Source organism: Anomaloglossus baeobatrachus, chromosome 4 (assembly GCF_048569485.1).
Source record: "Anomaloglossus baeobatrachus isolate aAnoBae1 chromosome 4, aAnoBae1.hap1, whole genome shotgun sequence".
NCBI classification, from domain to species: domain Eukaryota; kingdom Metazoa; phylum Chordata; class Amphibia; order Anura; family Aromobatidae; genus Anomaloglossus; species Anomaloglossus baeobatrachus.
This window is the reverse complement of record NC_134356.1, coordinates 206464946-206485538: the sequence shown is the minus strand read 5'-3', so window position 1 is coordinate 206485538 and position 20593 is coordinate 206464946. Positions and strand designations below refer to the sequence as shown.

Below are 20593 nucleotides of genomic sequence, written 5' to 3'. Positions count from 1 at the left end.
CAAAGAAAAAGCCATATCTGAGACTGGCTAATAAAAGGAAAAGATTAATATGGGCAAAAGAACACAGACATTGGACAGAGGAAGATTGGAAAAAAAGTGTTATGGACAGTGAATCAAAGTTTGAGGTGTTTGGACCACACAGAAGAACATTTGTGAGAAGCAGAACAACTGAAAAGATGCTGGATGAGTGCCTGACTCCATATGCCAAGCATGGTGGAGGTAATGTGATGGTATGGGGTTGCTTTGATGCTGGCACAGTGGGAGATTTGTACAAGGTAAAAGGGATTTTGTATTAGGAAGGCTATCACTCCATTTTGCAATGCCATGCCATACCCTGTGGACAGCGCTTGATTGGAGCCAATCTCATCCTACAACAGGACAATGACCCAAAGCACACCTCCAAATTATGCATGAACTATTTAGGGAAGAAGCAGGCAGCTGGTATTCTATCTGTAATGGAGTGGCCAGCCCAGTCACCAGATCTCAACCCTATTGAGCTGTAGTGGGAGCAGTTTGACCATATGGTACGCAAAAACTGCCCATCAAGCCAATCCAACTTGTGGGAGGGTCTTCTGGAAGCATGGGGTGAAATATCTCCAGATTACCTCAGCAAATTAACAGCTAGAATGCCAAAGGTCTGGAAAGCTGAAATTGCTGCAAAGGGAACATTCTTTGACAAAAGCAAAGTTTGAAGTAGAAAATTAGTTTTTCAAGTAAAAATCATTATTTGTACCCTCGTCAATGTCTGGACTATATTTTATATTCATTATGCAACTCATTTGCTAAATAAAAGTATGATTTTTCATGGAAAAGACAAAATTGTCTGGGTGACCCCAAACTTTTGAACTGTAGTGTGTATATATATTGTGATAACACGCTCCGGGATCGCCTTTGCTGGGTTCAAAGGGCACGTATTCACCTCAGGCAGACAGCCGAATTCAAGGTGTAACTGACGCTTGGTCAGGTTTATTGCAGTGAAGCATAAACAAAAGAAAAAAAAACACCAACAAAATAAACCCTTGCCTGTCCGGCGCTAACTATACAGGATGATATCCTAACTACCAACTGGAGGGCTTCTCCCTTCCAGCTAAACCATACAGACATCAAGCATTGCTCCAACTTACGAGTGTCTCCTACACAGACAGGCTTACTGTGTTGCCCAGATGGAGCCCCTCCCCCAACTTCCCAGATTCCTTTTACCTCCGTCCTTCACATCCCATTAATCCATTAGTAGCCAGGTGATCCTGACCAGGCTAAGTCACATAGGACCGATACCGGGGTGAGATATACCTGCCCTCATCCACTAATCCCACATGAGTCTCACATACCCCCCCCCCTCTACTCAGACCACTGCAGCTGAGCAACGGTACCCACAAAACAGTGCACACGAGACAGGGCGTCAGCATTCCCCATCCGCACCCCCGGGCGGTGCTCCACTGTAAAACGGTAGGCCTGAAGTGCAAGAAACCACCGGGTCACTCGGCCATTCCGTTCCCTATTCAAGTGCATCCACTTGAGAGGGGCATGGTCAGTGATCAGCCGGAACTTCCTTCCAATCAAGTAATATTTAAGGGACTCTAGAGCCCACTTAATGGCTAAGCATTCTTTTTCCACTATGGCATAGTTGCGTTAATGCTTATTAAGTTTCCGACTAAGATAAAGGACCGGATGTTCCTCTCCGTCCTTCAGTTGTGACAATACAGCCCCTATACCGGCATCAGAAGCGTCCGTTTGGACCACGAACTCGCTGCGGAAGTCAGGAGTCATTAGCACAGGTTGAGAGCAAAGAGCTAGTTTTAAGTTATGGAAGGCTTCTTCGGCTGCCGAGGTCCATTTGATCATGACAGAGTCTTTCCCTTTGGTAAGGTCCGTCAGGGGAACAGCGGTAGCCGCAAAATTGGGAATGAACCGTCGGTAGTAGCCGGCTATTCCCAAAAAAGCTCTCACCTGCTTCTTGTTGACTGGTTGCGGCCAGTTCTGAATGGCTTGTATCTTGTCAATCTGGGGTTTAACAATTCCCCTTCCAATTACGTATCCCAAATACCGGGCTTCTTCCAACCCGATATGACATTTCTTGGGGTTTGCTGCTAGACCCGCCTCCCGCAGGTCCTTAATCACGGCCTGTAGTTTCTGGAGGTGCGTCTCCCAGTCCAGGCTGTATATGACTATGTCATCCAAATACGCAGAAGCATACTGCCTATGGGGCCTCAGGACTCGGTCCATCAACCTTTGAAAGGTTGCCGGAGCCCCGTGTAGTCCAAACGGCATATACACATACTGGTATAAACCTTCCGGTGTAGAAAACGCAGTTTTCTCTTTAGCGGCCTCTGTTAGCGGGATCTGCCAATAGCCCTTCGTTAAGTCTAGGGTCATGATATACCGGGCTTTTCCAAGCCGATCTATTAATTCATCGACCCGTGGCATAGGGTATGCATCAAATTTGGAGACCACATTTAATCTCCTGAAGTCATTGCAGAATCGAATGGAGCCGTCTGGTTTCGGTATTAACACAATCGGACTCGACCAGGCACTATGCGATTCCTTGATTACACCTAACTCTAACATTGTCTTCACTTCTCGGGAGACAGCTTCCCGCCGAGCTTCCGGTATTCGGTAGGGCTTTACCTGAACTGTTACCCCAGGCTCTGTTATGATGTCATGTTTAATGAGAGTGGTCTGCCCGGGCTTTTCCGAGAAAAACTCGTGATTGTTGATTACAAACTGCTTGACGTCTGTCTGTTGCCGCTCCGACATAGTCTCCGCAGTCCCGACCTCCGGTATGGTCTGCTTGCAGACCGGAAGGGCCAGACCTGCTGATAGAGCTGGACGGTCATTCCAGGGTTTTATCAGATTCACGTGATAAATCTGTTCAGGCTTCCTTTTACCAGCCTGGTACACTTTGTAGTTTACCTCACCCACCCGTTCCATAATTTCAAAGGGGCCTTGCCACTTTGCCAGAAATTTGCTTTCTGCCGTGGGGACCAGGATCAACACCCTATCTCCGGGTGCAAAAGTACGGATCTTGGCCCCCCTATCATAAATCCTTTTCTGTGCTCCTTGAGCCTGTATCATATGCTCTTTAACGATGGGCATCACAGCCGCAATATGGTCCTGCATTTGGGTTACATGGTCTATTACGCTTTTGAACGGGGTGACCTGTCCCTCCCAGGTTTCTTTAGCGACATCTAACAGTCCACGGGGACGTCGGGCGTACAGAAGCTCGAAAGGAGAGAACTCGGTGGAAGACTGGGGCACCTCCCGGATGGCAAAAAGCAAATACGGGAGTAAGTAGTCCCAGTTCTTCCCGTCCTTGTCTATCGCCTTACGGAGCATCTGTTTCAAAGTTTTGTTAAACCGTTCGACCAGTCCGTCCGTTTGAGGGTGATACACGGAGGTGCGTAACTGTGCTATTTGTAACAGCCTGCAGAGTTCTTTCATTACTTTGGACATAAAGGGGGTTCCTTGGTCTGTGAGTATTTGTTTTGGGACACCAACCCGACTAAACACATGGGCCAGCTCCTTGGCAATGGTCTTGGTGGCCGTGTTACGCAAAGGGATGGCCTCGGGGTAACGAGTGGCATAATCCAAGATGACAAGGATGTGCTGGTGTCCTCGTGCAGACTTGGGGAGGGGTCCAACTAAATCCATCCCAATTCTCTCAAATGGGATCTCGATGATAGGCAGAGGTACTAAGGGGCTACAGAAACGGGGCCTAGGTGCAGACAATTGGCAGTCAGGACAAGACTCACAATAGGTGCGAATATCGTGATGCATGCCTGGCCAAACAAAACAGTGTAATATCCTTTCGGCAGTTTTCTGGACCTCCAGGTGTCCCCCCATCACGTGTCCGTGTGCCAGGTCCAGCACTCTCCGCCTGTAGGCTCTCGGCACAACCAATCATTGTACTGTGTCATCCCCCTTCTTCTCTATCTGATAGAGAAAGTCATTCTCCAATGCCATGTAGGGGTAAGACAGCCTAGTACCTGCATCCACCTGCACCCCGTTTATCATTTTAACATTTTTTATAGCCTGAGAAAGGGTAGGATCTCTCATTTGCTCACTTTGGAAGTCATCTTTCTGGACTTCCAAATTCAGCCAAGAGGAAGGGGGACAGCCACCCGTGTCCGCCTCTGCCCCGGGTTCATCGGAATCACCCGCCAGAACTGAAAAGGGGAACTGGGGGTTGTTCTCAGAGGATTCCATCTCTGACTCCTCTTGTGGGGCATCCTCTAGTGGCTCCGGGCCCACACAAGGTGTGGGAGAAGGACCATCTGTGCGGCTACCCTGGGGTACTAATTGGTTCTCCCACAACTGCCAGAAGTGGGGAAAATCCCTGCCCAAAATTATATCATGCGATAATGCTGGTACTAGTCCCACCTTATGATGCACAGACCCATAGGGCGTAGTAATGCAGGAGAGCATTGTGAGGTACGAGCAGGTGTCTCCATGCACACATGTCACAGAAAATTTATCTGACGGTCCCATCGGGACTGCTACCAGACTGGCCTTTACCAGAGTCACCACACTTCCCGAGTCTAATAGTGCAACAACAGTATTGCCATCAATGGACACTTCACACAGGTGTTTTTTCATATCGCCTTGACATGCCGCAATACACACTACCCGTGCAACCATAGCCATGTGTTTTTCAAAGTCTGTGACATCGCACTGCATCGGTTCTGCAGTTACTGGACAGTTTGCAGCAATGTGGCCCACCTCCTGGCAGCGGAAACACCTCACGGGCCCCTTGCTAAGACCATAGTTTGGCACCTTAGCGCTCACAGGGCCAGCAGTCCTGTTTTCCTCCTCCACTGCCTTAGGATATTTTCCTCCTCCCCATGACCCTGGAACAGTCTTACCAGATCCTCGTCGAGAAGGGGAAGAGCGAGGATGTGTAGCATCGTCCATAAGTCCTTCTGCCAAGGAATAACGCTCCACTAGATCCACTAGCTGATCCGCTGTCGTGGGGTTTCCATGGCTTACCCACTTTCTCAGAGATGGCGGTAGAGCTCTTAGGTACTTCTCGAGGACAATTCTTTGTATCATCTCTGGCGCTGTCAAAACCTCGGGCTGTAGCCATTTCTTGGTCAAGTGAATAAGGTCGAACATCTGTGACCGTGGTGGTTTATCGGGCTGATAAGTCCATTGGTGAACTCTCTGTGCTCGCACGGCCGTCGTCACTCCCAGCCGGGCAAGGATCTCGGCTTTTAGTTTATCAAAGTCATGCGCTGCTTCAGGCTCGAGATCAAAGTAGGCCTTTTGGGCCTCACCTGCCAAAAACGGGGCAAGCAAGCCTGCCCATCGCTCCTTTGGCCACTTTTTCCGCTCCGCCGTCCGTTCAAACGTGGTCAGGTAAGCTTCCACATCGTCCTCTGTGGTTAATTTCTGCCAGCACCGACTCACATGAATCACCCTCTGGTCAGCCTCCGCATTACTCTCAGGTACGGTCGCCAGACGCTGCGCCACCTGCTGCAAAAGTTGGCGGTCTCTAACCGTCGATTCCACCAGTTCCTTCAACTGTGCCAACATCAAGCGATTAGCTTCTTGCTGCACAGCTGCGGATTGTACCAGCGCTTTCACCACGTCATCCATTATGATGCGCTTTAACGTGCTGCCCGCGTTCTCCACCACAATGTGATAACACGCTCCGGGATCGCCTTTGCTGGGTTCAAAGGGCACATATTCACCTCAGGCAGACAGCCGAATTCAAGGTGTAACTGACGCTTGGTCAGGTTTATTGCAGTGAAGCATAAACAAAAGAAAAAAAAACACCAACAAAATAAACCCTTGCCTGTCCGGCGCTAACTATACAGGATGATATCCTAACTACCAACTGGAGGGCTTCTCCCTTCCAGCTAAACCATTCAGACATCAAGCATTGCTCCAACTTACGAGTGTCTCCTACACAGACAGGCTTACTGTGTTGCCCAGATGGAGCCCCTCCCCCAACTTCCCAGATTCCTTTTACCTCCGTCCTTCACATCCCATTAATCCATTAGTAGCCAGGTGATCCTGACCAGGCTAAGTCACATAGGACCGATACCGGGGTGAGATATACCTGCCCTCATCCACTAATCCCACATGAGTCTCACAATATATATACAGTATATGCACACACACACACACACACACACACACACATTTTATATATATATATATATATATATATATATATATATATATATATATATATATATACAGACCAAAGGTTTGGACATACCTCCTCATTCAAAGAGTTTTCTGTATTTTCATGACTCTAAAAATTATAGATTCACATTGAAGGCACCAAAACTATGAATTAAAGCATGCGGAATGAAATACTTAAAAAAGTGTGAAATAACTGAAAATATGTTTTATATTCCAGATTCTTCAAAGTAGCCATCTTTTGCTTTCATTACTACTTTGCACACTCTTGGCATTCTCTTGATGAGCTTCAAGAGATAGTCACCGGAAATGGTTTTCCAACAGTCTTGAAGGAGTTCCCAGAGATGCTTAGCACTTGTTGGCCCTTTTGCCTTCACTCTGCGGTCCAGCTCACCCCAAACCATCTCGGTTGGGTTCAGGTCTGGTGACTGTGGAGACCAGGTCATCTGGCGTAGCACGCCATCACTCTCCTTCTTAGTCAAATAGCCTTTACAGAGCCTGGAGGTGTGTTTGAGGTCAATGTCCTGTTGAAAAATAAATTATGGTCCAACTAAACGCAAACCGGATGGAATAGCACACAGCTGCAAGATGATGTGGTAGGCATGCTGGTTCTGTATGCCTTCAATTTTGAATAAATCCCCAACAGTGTCAGCAGCAAAGCACCCCCACACCATCACACCTTCTCCTCCATGCTTCACGGTGGGAACCAGCCATGTAGAGTCCATCCGTTCACCTTTTCTACAAAGACACGGTGGTTGGATCCAAAGATCTCAAATTTGGACTCATCAGACCAAAGCACAGATTTCCAATGGTCTAATGTCCATTCCTTGTGTTCTCTAGCCCAAACAAGTCTCTTCTGCTTGTTGCCTGTCCTTAGCAGTGGTTTCCTAGCAGCTATTTTACTATGAAGGCCTGCTGCACAAAGTCTCCTCTTAATAGTTGTTCAAGAGATGAGAAGTTGTGTACAAACTTTTGCTCTGTACTGTATATGAATACATGTAAAGTAAACTTAAAAAGTGTCTCAAACTACATGAGTGGCAGATTAAAATAGGCTAAAAAATGAGATAAATAAAGGCACAGATGTTACAATGATCCTTGCCCATTGCTTTCTGCTCCTATTGACCACTATTCAGAGTACCTCAGCAGAGTATCTGGTTTTTCCACCCTCACATTTTAATCTTTCAGAGGCTGGCACAGATCAGTGCTTGGAATATACTGTATCATTATGCAGCACTCCACAGCAACCAGTGCCAGCAGGCAGGCCTTTCACTTTCGGAACAAACAAGTAGACATATACAGTATCTTGGTTGCACAATGCAACTGCTCAAAGATTAGTGGTATCCAATCTCCAGATATTTGTCACCAACTAAGGCTAAAAATATGTGATAAAATAAAAGGAAGTTATACTCACCAACCCCTCTGATGCCAGGCAGATTGCTCCAGAGTTCTCCACTGGGACAGAAAGCGATGATCAAAGATTCCGTACATTGGTCACAAAACATCCATCTGATGCATATCTGATCTGACATCTTGACCGCCAGAGCCTAAAGGTCCAGTCACACTAAGCAACTTACCAGCGATCCCAACAACGATAGGGATCGCTGGTAAGTTGCTAGGAGGTTGCTGGTGAGCTGTCACACTGCGACGCTCCAGCGATCCCACCAGCAACCTGACCTGGCAGGGATCGCTGGAGCGTGGCTACACGAGTTGCTGGTGAGCTCACCAGCAACCAGTGACCAGCCCCCAGTCTCCTAGTTACAGCACACATCAGGTTAATTAACCCGATGTGTGCTGCAGCTAAATGTGCACAGAGCAGGGAGCAGCGCACACTGAGCGCTGGCTCCTTGCTCTCCTAGTTACAGCACACATCGGGTTAATTGCCTGATGTGTGCTGCAGCTAAATGTGCACAGAGCAGGGAGCAGCGCACACTGAGCGCTGGCTCCTTGCTCTCCTAGTTACAGCACACATCGGGTTAATTACCCGATGTATGCTGCAGCTAAATGTGCACAGAGCAGGGAGCAGCGCACACTGAGCGCTGGCTCCTTGCTCTCCTAGTTACAGCACACATCGGGTTAATTGCCTGATGTGTGCTGCAGCTACATGTGCACAGAGCAGGAGCCGGCAGCACAGGCAGTGAGAGCGGAGGAGCCTGGTATCAAAGGTAAATATCGGGTAACCAAGGACAGGGCTTCTTGGTTACCCGATGTTTACATTGGTTACCAGCCTCCGCAGAAGCCGGCTCCCTGCTCACTGCACATTAGTTGTTGCTGTCTCGCTGTCACACACAGCGATCTGTGCTTCACAGCAGGACAGCAACAACTAAAAAATGGCCCAGGACATTCAGCAACAACCAGCGACCTCACAGCAGGGGCCAGGTTGTTGCTGGATGTCACACACAGCAACATCGCTAGCAACGTCACAAAAGTTGTTCGTTACCAGCGATGTTGCTAGCGATGTTGCTTAGTGTGACGGGGCCTTAAGGTCTGGTGGCCGAAGAAAGGGATGTCATCTCTTCCTGTCCTGGCAGAGACCGTCACAGAAAACTGCGCTCGAGTGAGGGGGTTAGAGCAGGTGAGTATTATGTCATCACAACATAACACTTTTTAGCTAAGTCGGACAATCCCTTTAACTATTCTACTGACTTAAAAGGTAGATGTTTATTTCAATCAAGTTTATTACAGTAATATTAATCTAATAACTCTGAAATAGGCTGGAGCTACATGGCAGCTTTCGCTATATGACATGCTGCTGCTACATAGCCCCACAATGACTACAATGGAAGTCAAAGTGGTCAGACTTTGAAATCCTCACAGCGTGCAGAGTGCACACTTGTCAAGATTCTCCGGTGTTGGGTGGTCATGTGACTGTAAGTATGCAATTTGCATACTTTTGGCTACATTCCAACTAGATGTGTCTGGTCTCGCTCAATACACTTGTTTTAAGTTAGGCCACAAAAGTCTCGTCAGAACCTTACCGTATGAATGCAAATCACATACTTGTGGTCACACCCTTACCTGCTCCCAGCATCAAGAGAAACTTGACAGTGCGCACACTGCGCACTCTGAGGACTCCCAAGTGTGTAGTCAGATAGAGTGACTGCATGCTTGCGAATGCTCATAGCAAACAGTGTGTGCAATGTCAGGATTCTGTGGTGTCGATGCTGGGAGCAGGCGGGTGCGTGACCGCAAGTATGCAATTTGTATACACAGAGCGACTGCAGGCTTGCACCCCAAGGCTGAACAGCTTCTTTAAGATCTTTTACAAAATTTCAAGCTTGCAAAAGCTACACCTTTAAGAAAAGCAATATGCACATGTACCCTTTTTTTTTTGTTTTGAAGCAGAAGACATTTCAGGAATGACGACTGTTTTTCATGAAATGTATTTTTCTGAAGGTTTTTTTTCCTACTTTTGAGGTGGCCTTGCTAGGGACCTTTTTTTCTACATTCTAAATATAAAAACATTGTGGCTTCCAAGTGGAAGCCGCCAGAAGAATGGGCAAGTCACTTTTTTTCACCACTTTACAACTATTGAAGCCTGAAGCAGGTAAAATGAGTAATAAAAGTCGAAACATATGCTCAAGCAAGTTGTTTTGACAATGCAATGTAGATGTACCATATTTTTTACTTTTTTATAGCTCTCTGCCTGAAATTGACGTCATGTGCACATGCCCCAAGTTAAGGTCCTACACAAAAATGCAGCCTTTTAAAGTTGATGCAAAGTGGATGGAATATATAGAACGCAATGAAAAAATACAACTAACATAATTTACATAATAGGTGCAGAAATGCTGCAGAAAATCAGCAGCATCAAAAACTCAGCAAATATTCATTGTAGGAACATAGCCTAAAGCGGGCTTCACACGCTGCGATCTCGCTAGCGAGATCGCAAGTGATCGTACCCGCCCCCGTCGGTTGTGCAACACGGGCAAATCGCTGCCCGTTGCGCACAACATTGCTTACCACCGTCACACGGACTTACCTGTCCTGTGACGTCGCTCTGGCCGGTGATCCGCCTCCTTTCTAAGGGGGCGGTTCGTGCAGTGTCACAGCGACGTCACACGACAGGCGTCCAATATAAGCGGAGAAGCTGAGATGAGCGGGACGTAACATCCCGCCCACCTCCTTCCTTCCGCATTGCCGGTGGAGGCAGGTAAGGAGATGTTCCTCGCTCCTGCGGTGTCACACATAGCGATGTGTGCTGCCGCAGGAACGACGAACAACATCGCTAATTAGAAGAAAACAATTTTTTGTTTTAGGATGACCTCTCCGCGGCAAACGATTTTTGCCGCTTTTGCAATCGCTTTAGGTTGCACATAAGTGTCATATGCTGCGATATTGTTAATGACGCCAGATGTGCGTCACAAACATGACCCGACGATAATTCATTAACGATATCATAGCGTGTAAAGCCCACTTAACACCTGGAGGAACTGTTTGGGAAAAAATGCTACCTGCTTTTTCATGAGGTCAGCAAACTAGAAAAATGTATATATGTGCTCTATGAAACAAAATATGGGTTATAGTTATATCCTATGTTACCATATAATGACAGCACGCTGTGTGTTGTGCCCCAAACACTTCAAATATATAAACCTACACTCAGTGGCGTAGCTAGGGTTTCAGCTCAGGGGGGGCAAAACATCTGAGTGGGCCCCTTACCAGGTAACTATGATAACTATGATGGCGCAGACTAATCGTGGGTATAGTGGAACCTCGGCAGATGACACTGATATTACCGCTATATGGTGACTATATAGTGGTAGATATCGGTGCTGCAGCACATACAAGAGATCACAGTGCAGTTATAGATGGTGACTTACTGCTGACGTTCATTCAGATGGAGTTGTTCACCTTTTCCATCTGGCCCAGACCGACATGACAACTTCTTCCAGCCACAACTCATCTACAGAAATTACCACAAAGACACTTGACTCCTCACACTTCCGGCCCCGTACCCCATCTAATCCCAACCTGCAAAAACTCCTCATCCTGCCGTCACCCCAATACTGAGCCGCTGCTGCCGTGTGTGTCCCTATTACTGCACCTGCTGTGTGCACAAAAAACGACTCTTACTGCCACACATAGTAATACCACCACTGTGCCCCCACATAATGCCCCCACTGTGCCCCCACATAGTAATGCCCCCACATAGTAATGCCTCCACATAATAATGCCACCACTGTGCCTCCACATAATAATGCCCCCACATAGTAATGCCTCCACATAATAATGCCACCACTGTGCCCTTCACATAATAATGCCACCACTGTGCCTCCACGTAATAATGCCACCACTGTGCCCCCCACATAATAATGCCCCCACTGTGCCTCCACATAATAATGCCACCACTCTGCCCCCACATAATAATGCCACCACTGTGCCCCCACATAATAATGCCACCACTGTGCCTCCACATAATAATGCCACCACTGTGCCTCCACATAATAATGCCATCACTGTGCCCCCACATAGTAATGCCTCCACATAATAATGCCACCACTGTGCCTCCACATAATAATGTCCCCACATAGTAATGCCTCCACATAATAATGCCACCACTGTGCCCTTCACATAATAATGCCACCACTGTGCCTCCACGTAATAATGCCACCACTGTGCACCCACATAATAATGCCACCACTGTGCCTCCACATAATAATGTCACCACTGTGCCCCCACATAGTAATGCCTCCACATAATAATGCCACCACTGTGCCTCCACATAATAATGCCCCCACATAGTAATGCCTCCACATAATAATGCCACCACTGTGCCCTTCACATAATAATGCCACCACTGTGCCTCCACGTAATAATGCCACCACTGTGCCCCCCACATATTAATGCCACCACTGTGCCCTTCACATAATAATGCCACCACTGTGCCTCCTCATAGTAATACCACCACTGTGCGCTCCACATAATAATGCCACCACTGTGCCCCCACATATTAATGCCCCCACTGTGCCCTCCACATAATAATGCCACCACTGTGCCTCCACATAATAATGCCACCACTGTGCCCCCACATAGTAATGCCACCACTGTGCCCCCACAAAATAATGCCCCCACTGTGCCTCCACATAATAATGCCACCACTGTGCACACACATAGTAATGCCTCCACATAATAATGCCACCACTGTGCCTCCACATAATAATGCCCCCACATAGTAATGCCTCCACATAATAATGCCACCACTGTGCCCTTCACATAATAATGCCACCACTGTGCCTCCACATAATAATGCCACCACTGTGCCTCCACATAATAATGCCACCACTGTGCCCCCACATAGTAATGCCACCACTGTGCCCCCACATAATGCTCCCACTGTGCCCCCACATAGTAATGCCACTACTGTGCCCCCACATAATGCCCCCACTGTGCCCCCTCATAGTAATGCCACCACTGTGCCCCCACATAGTAATGCCACCACTGTGCCCCCACAAAATAATGCCCCCACTGTGCCTCCACATAATAATGCCACCACTGTGCACCCACATAGTAATGCCTCCACATAATAATGCCACCACTGTGCCTCCACATAATAATGCCCCCACATAGTAATGCCTCCACATAATAATGCCACCACTGTGCCCTTCACATAATAATGCCACCACTGTGCCTCCACATAATAATGCCACCACTGTGCCTCCACATAATAATGCCACCACTGTGCCCCCACATAGTAATGCCACCACTGTGCCCCCACATAATGCTCCCACTGTGCCCCCACATAGTAATGCCACTACTGTGCCCCCACATAATGCCCCCACTGTGCCCCCTCATAGTAATGCCACCACTGTGCCCCCACATAATAATGCCAACACTGTGCCTCCACATAATAATGCCACCACTGTGCCTCCACATAATAATGCCACCACTGTGCCCCCACATAGTAATGCCTCCACATAATAATGCCACCACTGTGCCTCCACATAATAATGCCCCCACATAGTAATGCCTCCACATAATAATGCCACCACTGTGCCCTTCACATAATAATGCCACCACTGTGCCTCCACGTAATAATGCCACCACTGTGCCCCCCACATAATAATGCCCCCACTGTGCCTCCACATAATAATGCCACCACTCTGCCCCCACATAATAATGCCACCACTGTGCCCCCACATAATAATGCCACCACTGTGCCTCCACATAATAATGCCACCACTGTGCCTCCACATAATAATGCCATCACTGTGCCCCCACATAGTAATGCCTCCACATAATAATGCCACCACTGTGCCTCCACATAATAATGTCCCCACATAGTAATGCCTCCACATAATAATGCCACCACTGTGCCCTTCACATAATAATGCCACCACTGTGCCTCCACGTAATAATGCCACCACTGTGCACCCACATAATAATGCCACCACTGTGCCTCCACATAATAATGTCACCACTGTGCCCCCACATAGTAATGCCTCCACATAATAATGCCACCACTGTGCCTCCACATAATAATGCCCCCACATAGTAATGCCTCCACATAATAATGCCACCACTGTGCCCTTCACATAATAATGCCACCACTGTGCCTCCACGTAATAATGCCACCACTGTCCCCCCCACATATTAATGCCACCACTGTGCCCTTCACATAATAATGCCACCACTGTGCCTACTCATAGTAATACCACCACTGTGCGCTCCACATAATAATGCCACCACTGTGCCCCCACATATTAATGCCCCCACTGTGCCCTCCACATAATAATGCCACCACTGTGCCTCTACATAATAATGCCACCACTGTGCCCCCACATAGTAATGCCACCACTGTGCCCCCACAAAATAATGCCCCCACTGTGCCTCCACATAATAATGCCACCACTGTGCACCCACATAGTAATGCCTCCACATAATAATGCCACCACTGTGCCTCCACATAATAATGCCCCCACATAGTAATGCCTCCACATAATAATGCCACCACTGTGCCCTTCACATAATAATGCCACCACTGTGCCTCCACGTAATAATGCCACCACTGTGCCCCCCACATAATAATGCCCCCACTGTGCCTCCACATAATAATGCCACCACTCTGCCCCCACATAATAATGCCACCACTGTGCCCCCACATAATAATGCCACCACTGTGCCTCCACATAATAATGCCACCACTGTGCCTCCACATAATAATGCCACCACTGTGCCCCCACATAGTAATGCCTCCACATAAAAATGCCACCACTGTGCCTCCACATAATAATGCCCCCACATAGTAATGCCTCCACATAATAATGCCACCACTGTGCCCTTCACATAATAATGCCACCACTGTGCCTCCACGTAATAATGCCACCACTGTGCCCCCACATAATAATGCCACCACTGTGCCTCCACATAATAATGCCACCACTATGCCCCCACATAGTAATGCCTCCACATAATAATGCCACCACTGTGCCTCCACATAATAATGCCCCCACATAGTAATGCCTCCACATAATAATGCCACCACTGTGCCCTTCACATAATAATGCCACCACTGTGCCTCCATGTAATAATGTCACAACTGTGCCCCCCACATATTAATGCCACCACTGTGCCCTTCACATAATAATGCCACCACTGTGCCTCCACATAGTAATACCACCACTGTGCGCTCCACATAATAATGCCACCACTGTGCCCCCACATATTAATGCCCCCACTGTGCCCTCCACATAATAATGCCACCACTGTGCCCCCACATAGTAATGCCACCGCTGTGCCCCCACATAATAATGCCCCCACTGTGCCTCCACATAATAATGCCACCACTGTGCCTCCACATAATAATGCCACCACTGTGCCCCCACATAGTAATGCCACCACTGTGCCCCCACATAATAATGCCCCCACTGTGCCCCCACATAATAATGCCCCCACTGTGCCTCCACATAATAATGCCACTACTGTGCCCCCACATAATGCCACCACTGTGCCCCCACATAATAATGCCACCACTGTGCCCCCACATAATAATGCCACTACTGTGCCCCCACATAATGCCCCCACTGTGCCCCCACATAGTAATGCCACCGTGCCTCCACATAATAATGCCACCAATGTGCCCCCACATAATAATGCCACCACTGTGCCCCCACATATTAATGCCACCACTGTGCCTCCACATATTAATGCCACCACTGTGCCCCCCACATATTAATGCCACCACTGTGCCCCCCACATATTAATGCCACCACTGTGCCTCCCACATAATAATGCCACCACTGTGCCCCCCACATAATAATGCCACCACTGTGCCTCCCACATAATAATGCCACCACTGTGCCCCCCACATATTAATGCCACCACTGTGCCCCCACATAATAATGCCACCACTGTGCCTCCCACATAATAATGCCCCCACTGTGCCCCCCACATATTAATGCCACCACTGTGCCCCCACATAATAATGCCACCACTGTGCCCCCCACATATTAATGCCACCACTGTGCCCTTTACATGGTAAAATGCCTCATTTGTACACATACACACATACACAATCCTATACACACATACACAATCCTATACACACAGACACAATCCTATACACACAGACACAATCCTATACACACAGACACAATCCTATACACACAGACACAATCCTATACACAGACACAATCCTATAGACACAGACACAATCCTATACACACAGACACAATCCTATACACACAGACACAATCCTATACACTCAGACACAATCCGATACACTCAGACACAATCCTATACACACAGACACAATCCTATACACACAGACACAATCCGATACACTCAGACACAATCCGATACACTCAGACACAATCCTATACACTCAGACACAATCCTATACACACAGACACAATCCTATACACACAGACACAATCCTATACACACAGACACACACTGACATGCTGGGGGGCTTTTTACTTTTGATGATTGGAGGACACTTCTTCTCTCTTGTGCGGCCACAGACTTTGATGGTAAATCCCTCTAGGCTAAAGGACCTGTGGTGACGTCACGCCCATGTGATCAGAAGGGGCGGGGCCTCAGCAACGCGGCTGATAACAGAAAGAAACTCCAGGTGTCCTGGAGTTCTTTATCATAGAAGCGGGAACCGAGGTAAGACCTCCAGATGTGTGGTGCAGGGGGGCGCAGGGGGGAGGTGAGGGGCGAAGCCTGCATGATTATAGTGGACGGGAAAAACATGGCCACGCCCACTAACAAAGCTGGTCACGCCTACTACACAGGCAGCTCCTAACCACTGGGATCTTGCCTGATGCTCCTCGGCTGGATGGAGGCCACGCGCGCTGCATGACGTCATTATAACACACATGGCCGCACAGTGAGCGGCCGAGTCTCCTCTACTATACGGCGGTCAGCACTGTCTGCGCCTGTCAGTGTGCCCGGCCACATCATAGTATAAGAGTCACGGCCGCACGCAATTCACTGTGCGCAGCCATGTGTGTTATAATGACATTATGCAGCAGGCGGCCGGCCCTCTAATAATAGCTGGGAGAGCAGCCTGGGGGGCAATTGCCTCCCCGCCCCTACCTGGCGCTGTGCGATGACGTCACCACGCTGTGTCCTGCGTGTGCGCTGTCATCAGCAGCAGTGCAGGGAGATCATGTCTCCTCCGCACTGCCACAGAGGTTACTATATCGGCGCGCTGTGCACGCTGATATAGGTAATGGTATTGCAGCTCCAGGTGGGCCCCCTCTGAGCATGGGGCCCGGGGCGGCGGCACCCTCTGCCCCCCTGCTAGCTACGCTACTGCCTACACTTAAAGGGAACCTGTCAGGTGCAGTATCCACCCAGAGCCATGAGCAGTTCTGGGTGCATATTGCTAATCTCTGCCTAACCGACCCTGTATACACTAGCATAGATAAGGAGATCTTTAGAAAGAGTGTTTCTAAAGATCCTTCATTATATGATAATAAGGCCAGAGACTAGACGCAATGGCATTAGTTCCCTTGGCTAGTCGGCCCCCTTAGCATGAAAGCACGCCCCTGTGAGCATGCTAACATGCTAACAAATGCGCACCATTAGAGGTATGGTCGGGCTCATCTCTGCTGCCACCGCTGGTTTTCGGCTCGGTGTGCATGATCAGAACAACTCCAGACCTCTGGTCTTGCGCAGTACACCAGTTTGAAGGCCAGGACGCATACACCGGGCTTCATAGTTCATATGACTGAAAGTCTGGGACTTCTTATCATGCGCACTGAGCTGAAATCCAGAGTGGTGAGGTGGAAGCAGAGAGAAGGGAGATAAGCCATGCCTCTGATGCTGAGAATTCATTAGCATGTTAGCACGCCCACAGGGGCATGCTTACATGCTAAGGGGGCTGACTAGCCAAGGAAAGTAACGCCCTTGGGACTAGTCACTGGCCTCATTAGCATATGATAAAAGATCTTTAGAAATACTCTTTCTAAAGATCTCTTTATCTATGCTAATAGTTACAGGGCCGGTTAGGCAGGGATTAGCAATATGCACCCAGAACTGCTCATGGTTCTGGGTGCATATTGCACTTGACAGGTTCCCTTTAATATATGTTATTATTACTTGACCATTATCAAAGTGGGAAAAACATATAACTTACAAAAATTATTTACAAGCCTATCCAAATGATACCTATATGATAATTCAATTAGTTAGGCTAAAGCTAATAACTGTATTTGACAATATAGGTGAGTTTTTCCTAGGTAAAATGTTATGCAGTGTATTTATTTGCCATAAACACATTAAAATTAGATCCAAAACGCAAGAAATTCTTATTTATTTTATTAGGGACTTTCAGGGCACACAACAGAGTCACTGTAAACATTTTTCTGGAGCCTGAAAAACTCCCTTTAAATCTCCCATAATTCCAGGAAACTATACTTGTAAAAACAATGTACTAAACAAGTCCAACTAAACATGAATGGCACTTTCCCTGTATGATCTGATGCCAGAAAACATGCAGCACTGTACTGCAACTAGGATAAGTGACCACATTCTACATTACTATTTTCTGCAGGTTTTATTATATAAAGATCCTCATCATTTATGCTTACAGCATAATATTGAGGAATTAGTGATGATCAAGTACTACCATGCTCGGGTGCTTGGTGCTCGTAACAAGCAATTTGACACTCGGACGGGCTCGACTCATGTACAGAGTATAATGATACTCAATGGTGAACAAGCATTTTTCTGGAAGATTTTCCCCATAGACTTTCATTATACGCGGTACACAACTCAAGCCTGTCAGAGCGTCAAAATGCTTGTTCTGAGTACCAAGCACCCAAGCATTGTAGTGATTGCTCATCACTAGAAGTTATGAGTACCGAGCACCCGAGGATCGTAGTGCTCGCTCATCTCTAAAACTTCCGTGTACAGAGCACCCAATCATGGTAGTGCTCGCTCATCACCAGAAGTTACCAGTACCGAGCACTCGAGCATGGTAGTTCCTAGTCATCACTAGAACTTACGTGTACAGAGCATCCAAGCATGGTAGTGAAATTCTCATCAGCAGAAGTTACAAGTACTGAACACCTGAGCATAGTAGTGCCTGTTCATCACTATAAGTAATGTGTACAGAGCACCCAAGCATGGTAGTGCTCGCTTATCACTAGTAGTTATGAGTACCGAGCACCTGAGCATGGTAATGCTCGCTCATCATTAGAAGTTACAAATACCGAGCACCTGAGAATGGTAGCGCGCACTCATCACTAGAAGTTACTTGCACACAGCACCCAAGCATCCTAGTGCTCGCTCATCAATAGAAGTTACAAGTACAGAGCATCTGGGCATGGTAGTGCCCACTCATCACTAGAAGGTACAAGTACTGAGCACATGAGCATGGTAGTGCTCGCTCATCACTAGAAGTTACGAGTATAGAACACCCAAGCATCCTAGTGCTCGCTCATCACTAGAAGTTACAAGTACAGAGCATCTGAGCATGGTAGTTCCCACTCATCACTAGAAGGTATTCGTACAGAGCACCCAAGCATGGTAGTGCTCACTCATCACTAGAAGTTACAAGTACCAAGCATCCAAGCATGGTAGTGCTTGCTCATCACTAGAAGTTATGAGTACCAAGCACCCAAGCATGGTAGTGCTCGCTCATCACTAGAAGTTAAGAGTACTGAGCACACGAGGATGGTAGTTCTCACTCATCACTAAAAGTTACAAGTACAGAGTACCTGAGCAGGTTAGTACCCACTGATCACTAGAAGTTACAAGTACCGAGCACCCAAGCATCGTAGTGCTCGCTCATCACTATAAGCAATATAACATCATAGTAAGTGACCACATAAAGTGGTATTTATCCTAATCACTTACCTCCTCATTAGATTCTGGATCTCCAATATTTTGTTTGTAGCCATGATCTACCATAGCAAGCTGCTAATGATGTCTGAGGACACTTAAGTATATGACTAAAGGAGGTGACACATTTCTTCCTCATTCTAATGGACTGACACAACTTGCTGGGCTGCATTTTCTGTCCAACACAAATTGTTATGGACCTTTGAGGAGGAGTAAATATGGATGCCAAAGATTAGAAAATGATAGGTATGCAGGTTTATGTAAGGTTAGTAATAGAATACAGTGCAGATTAAGACCCCGATATTCATTCTTCTAATTTAGGCCAAAGTTTCCAATATTGGCAGGCTTGGCTGACAGTCTTACTGTATGTATATAGGGGCCTTCGACTCTCACCCAATTCCTCCTCCAACAGATGATGTCAAGTGAAATAAGGATCTGGCATGTGCGGTTTCAGACTGCTGGTCCTTTTGTTCTCTGTGAGATGGTAGTTGGGCAGAGAGTCTCACAAAGGGAACACTGAAGGGCTCCTGTGTATAGGGGAGTTGGGAGAAATAGCTTCCGGACAAGTGGTTGACCAGAGCATCATTTGACTGACACATACCTTATTTGTATGAGGGCCTTTGTCTTACCAGAGGAGACAAATTTCCCAGTCTCATAGGTTACAGTTTTGATGTTTTGTCTATAAGGTGAGACTGTGACACCGCCAGTGTACCACAGGCTAAACAACAGGTTTTATCATCACTGAGGGCACACAGGCAAAGGATTTTGTAACTGAAACCGATTACCTGAGTGAACTGAATTCCACGGTTTCACTGATTGTGAAACAGTTTTCTTCTAATTACCTCTGTTCCAAAATTATGCCTACTAGTAGTAATGCTACTCATTTTCTCTTCAATCAGCTGGGTGTATACCACTGAACTTCTTAGTGGACCTGTCTGTGTTTTGATTGCCCAATGTCAAAGGATAAAAAAGAAATGCCCACATAAGATGTTTTATGCCCAGTTGGTTGAAGACAAAATTAGCAACATTCTAACCATATTTTTAAAGTGGAGGGGCACAGAATAAAATAAACTATGTTTCAGAATTTGTAGAAAAATGGAAATTGTTGGAAGTGCTTAGTTTAAGTTAAATAAATCCAGGCAAAAGGCCTATTTTA

The 20593-nt window shown here is 47.3% G+C and overlaps 1 protein-coding gene across 1 annotated transcript in view; it reads right to left on the bottom strand.

The window, feature by feature from the left end:
* The window catches only part of ARHGEF37 (Rho guanine nucleotide exchange factor 37), a 189583-nt gene extending 170051 nt beyond the window's left edge, over positions 1–19532 (bottom strand). Inside the window, exon 1 of the mRNA XM_075344636.1 lies at positions 19453–19532. Within this exon, the coding sequence (XP_075200751.1) occupies positions 19453–19496 (44 nt within the window). The 5' untranslated portion in view covers positions 19497–19532. The remainder of the gene's footprint in view (positions 1–19452) is intronic.
* Positions 19533–20593: the final 1061 nt, after the last annotated feature.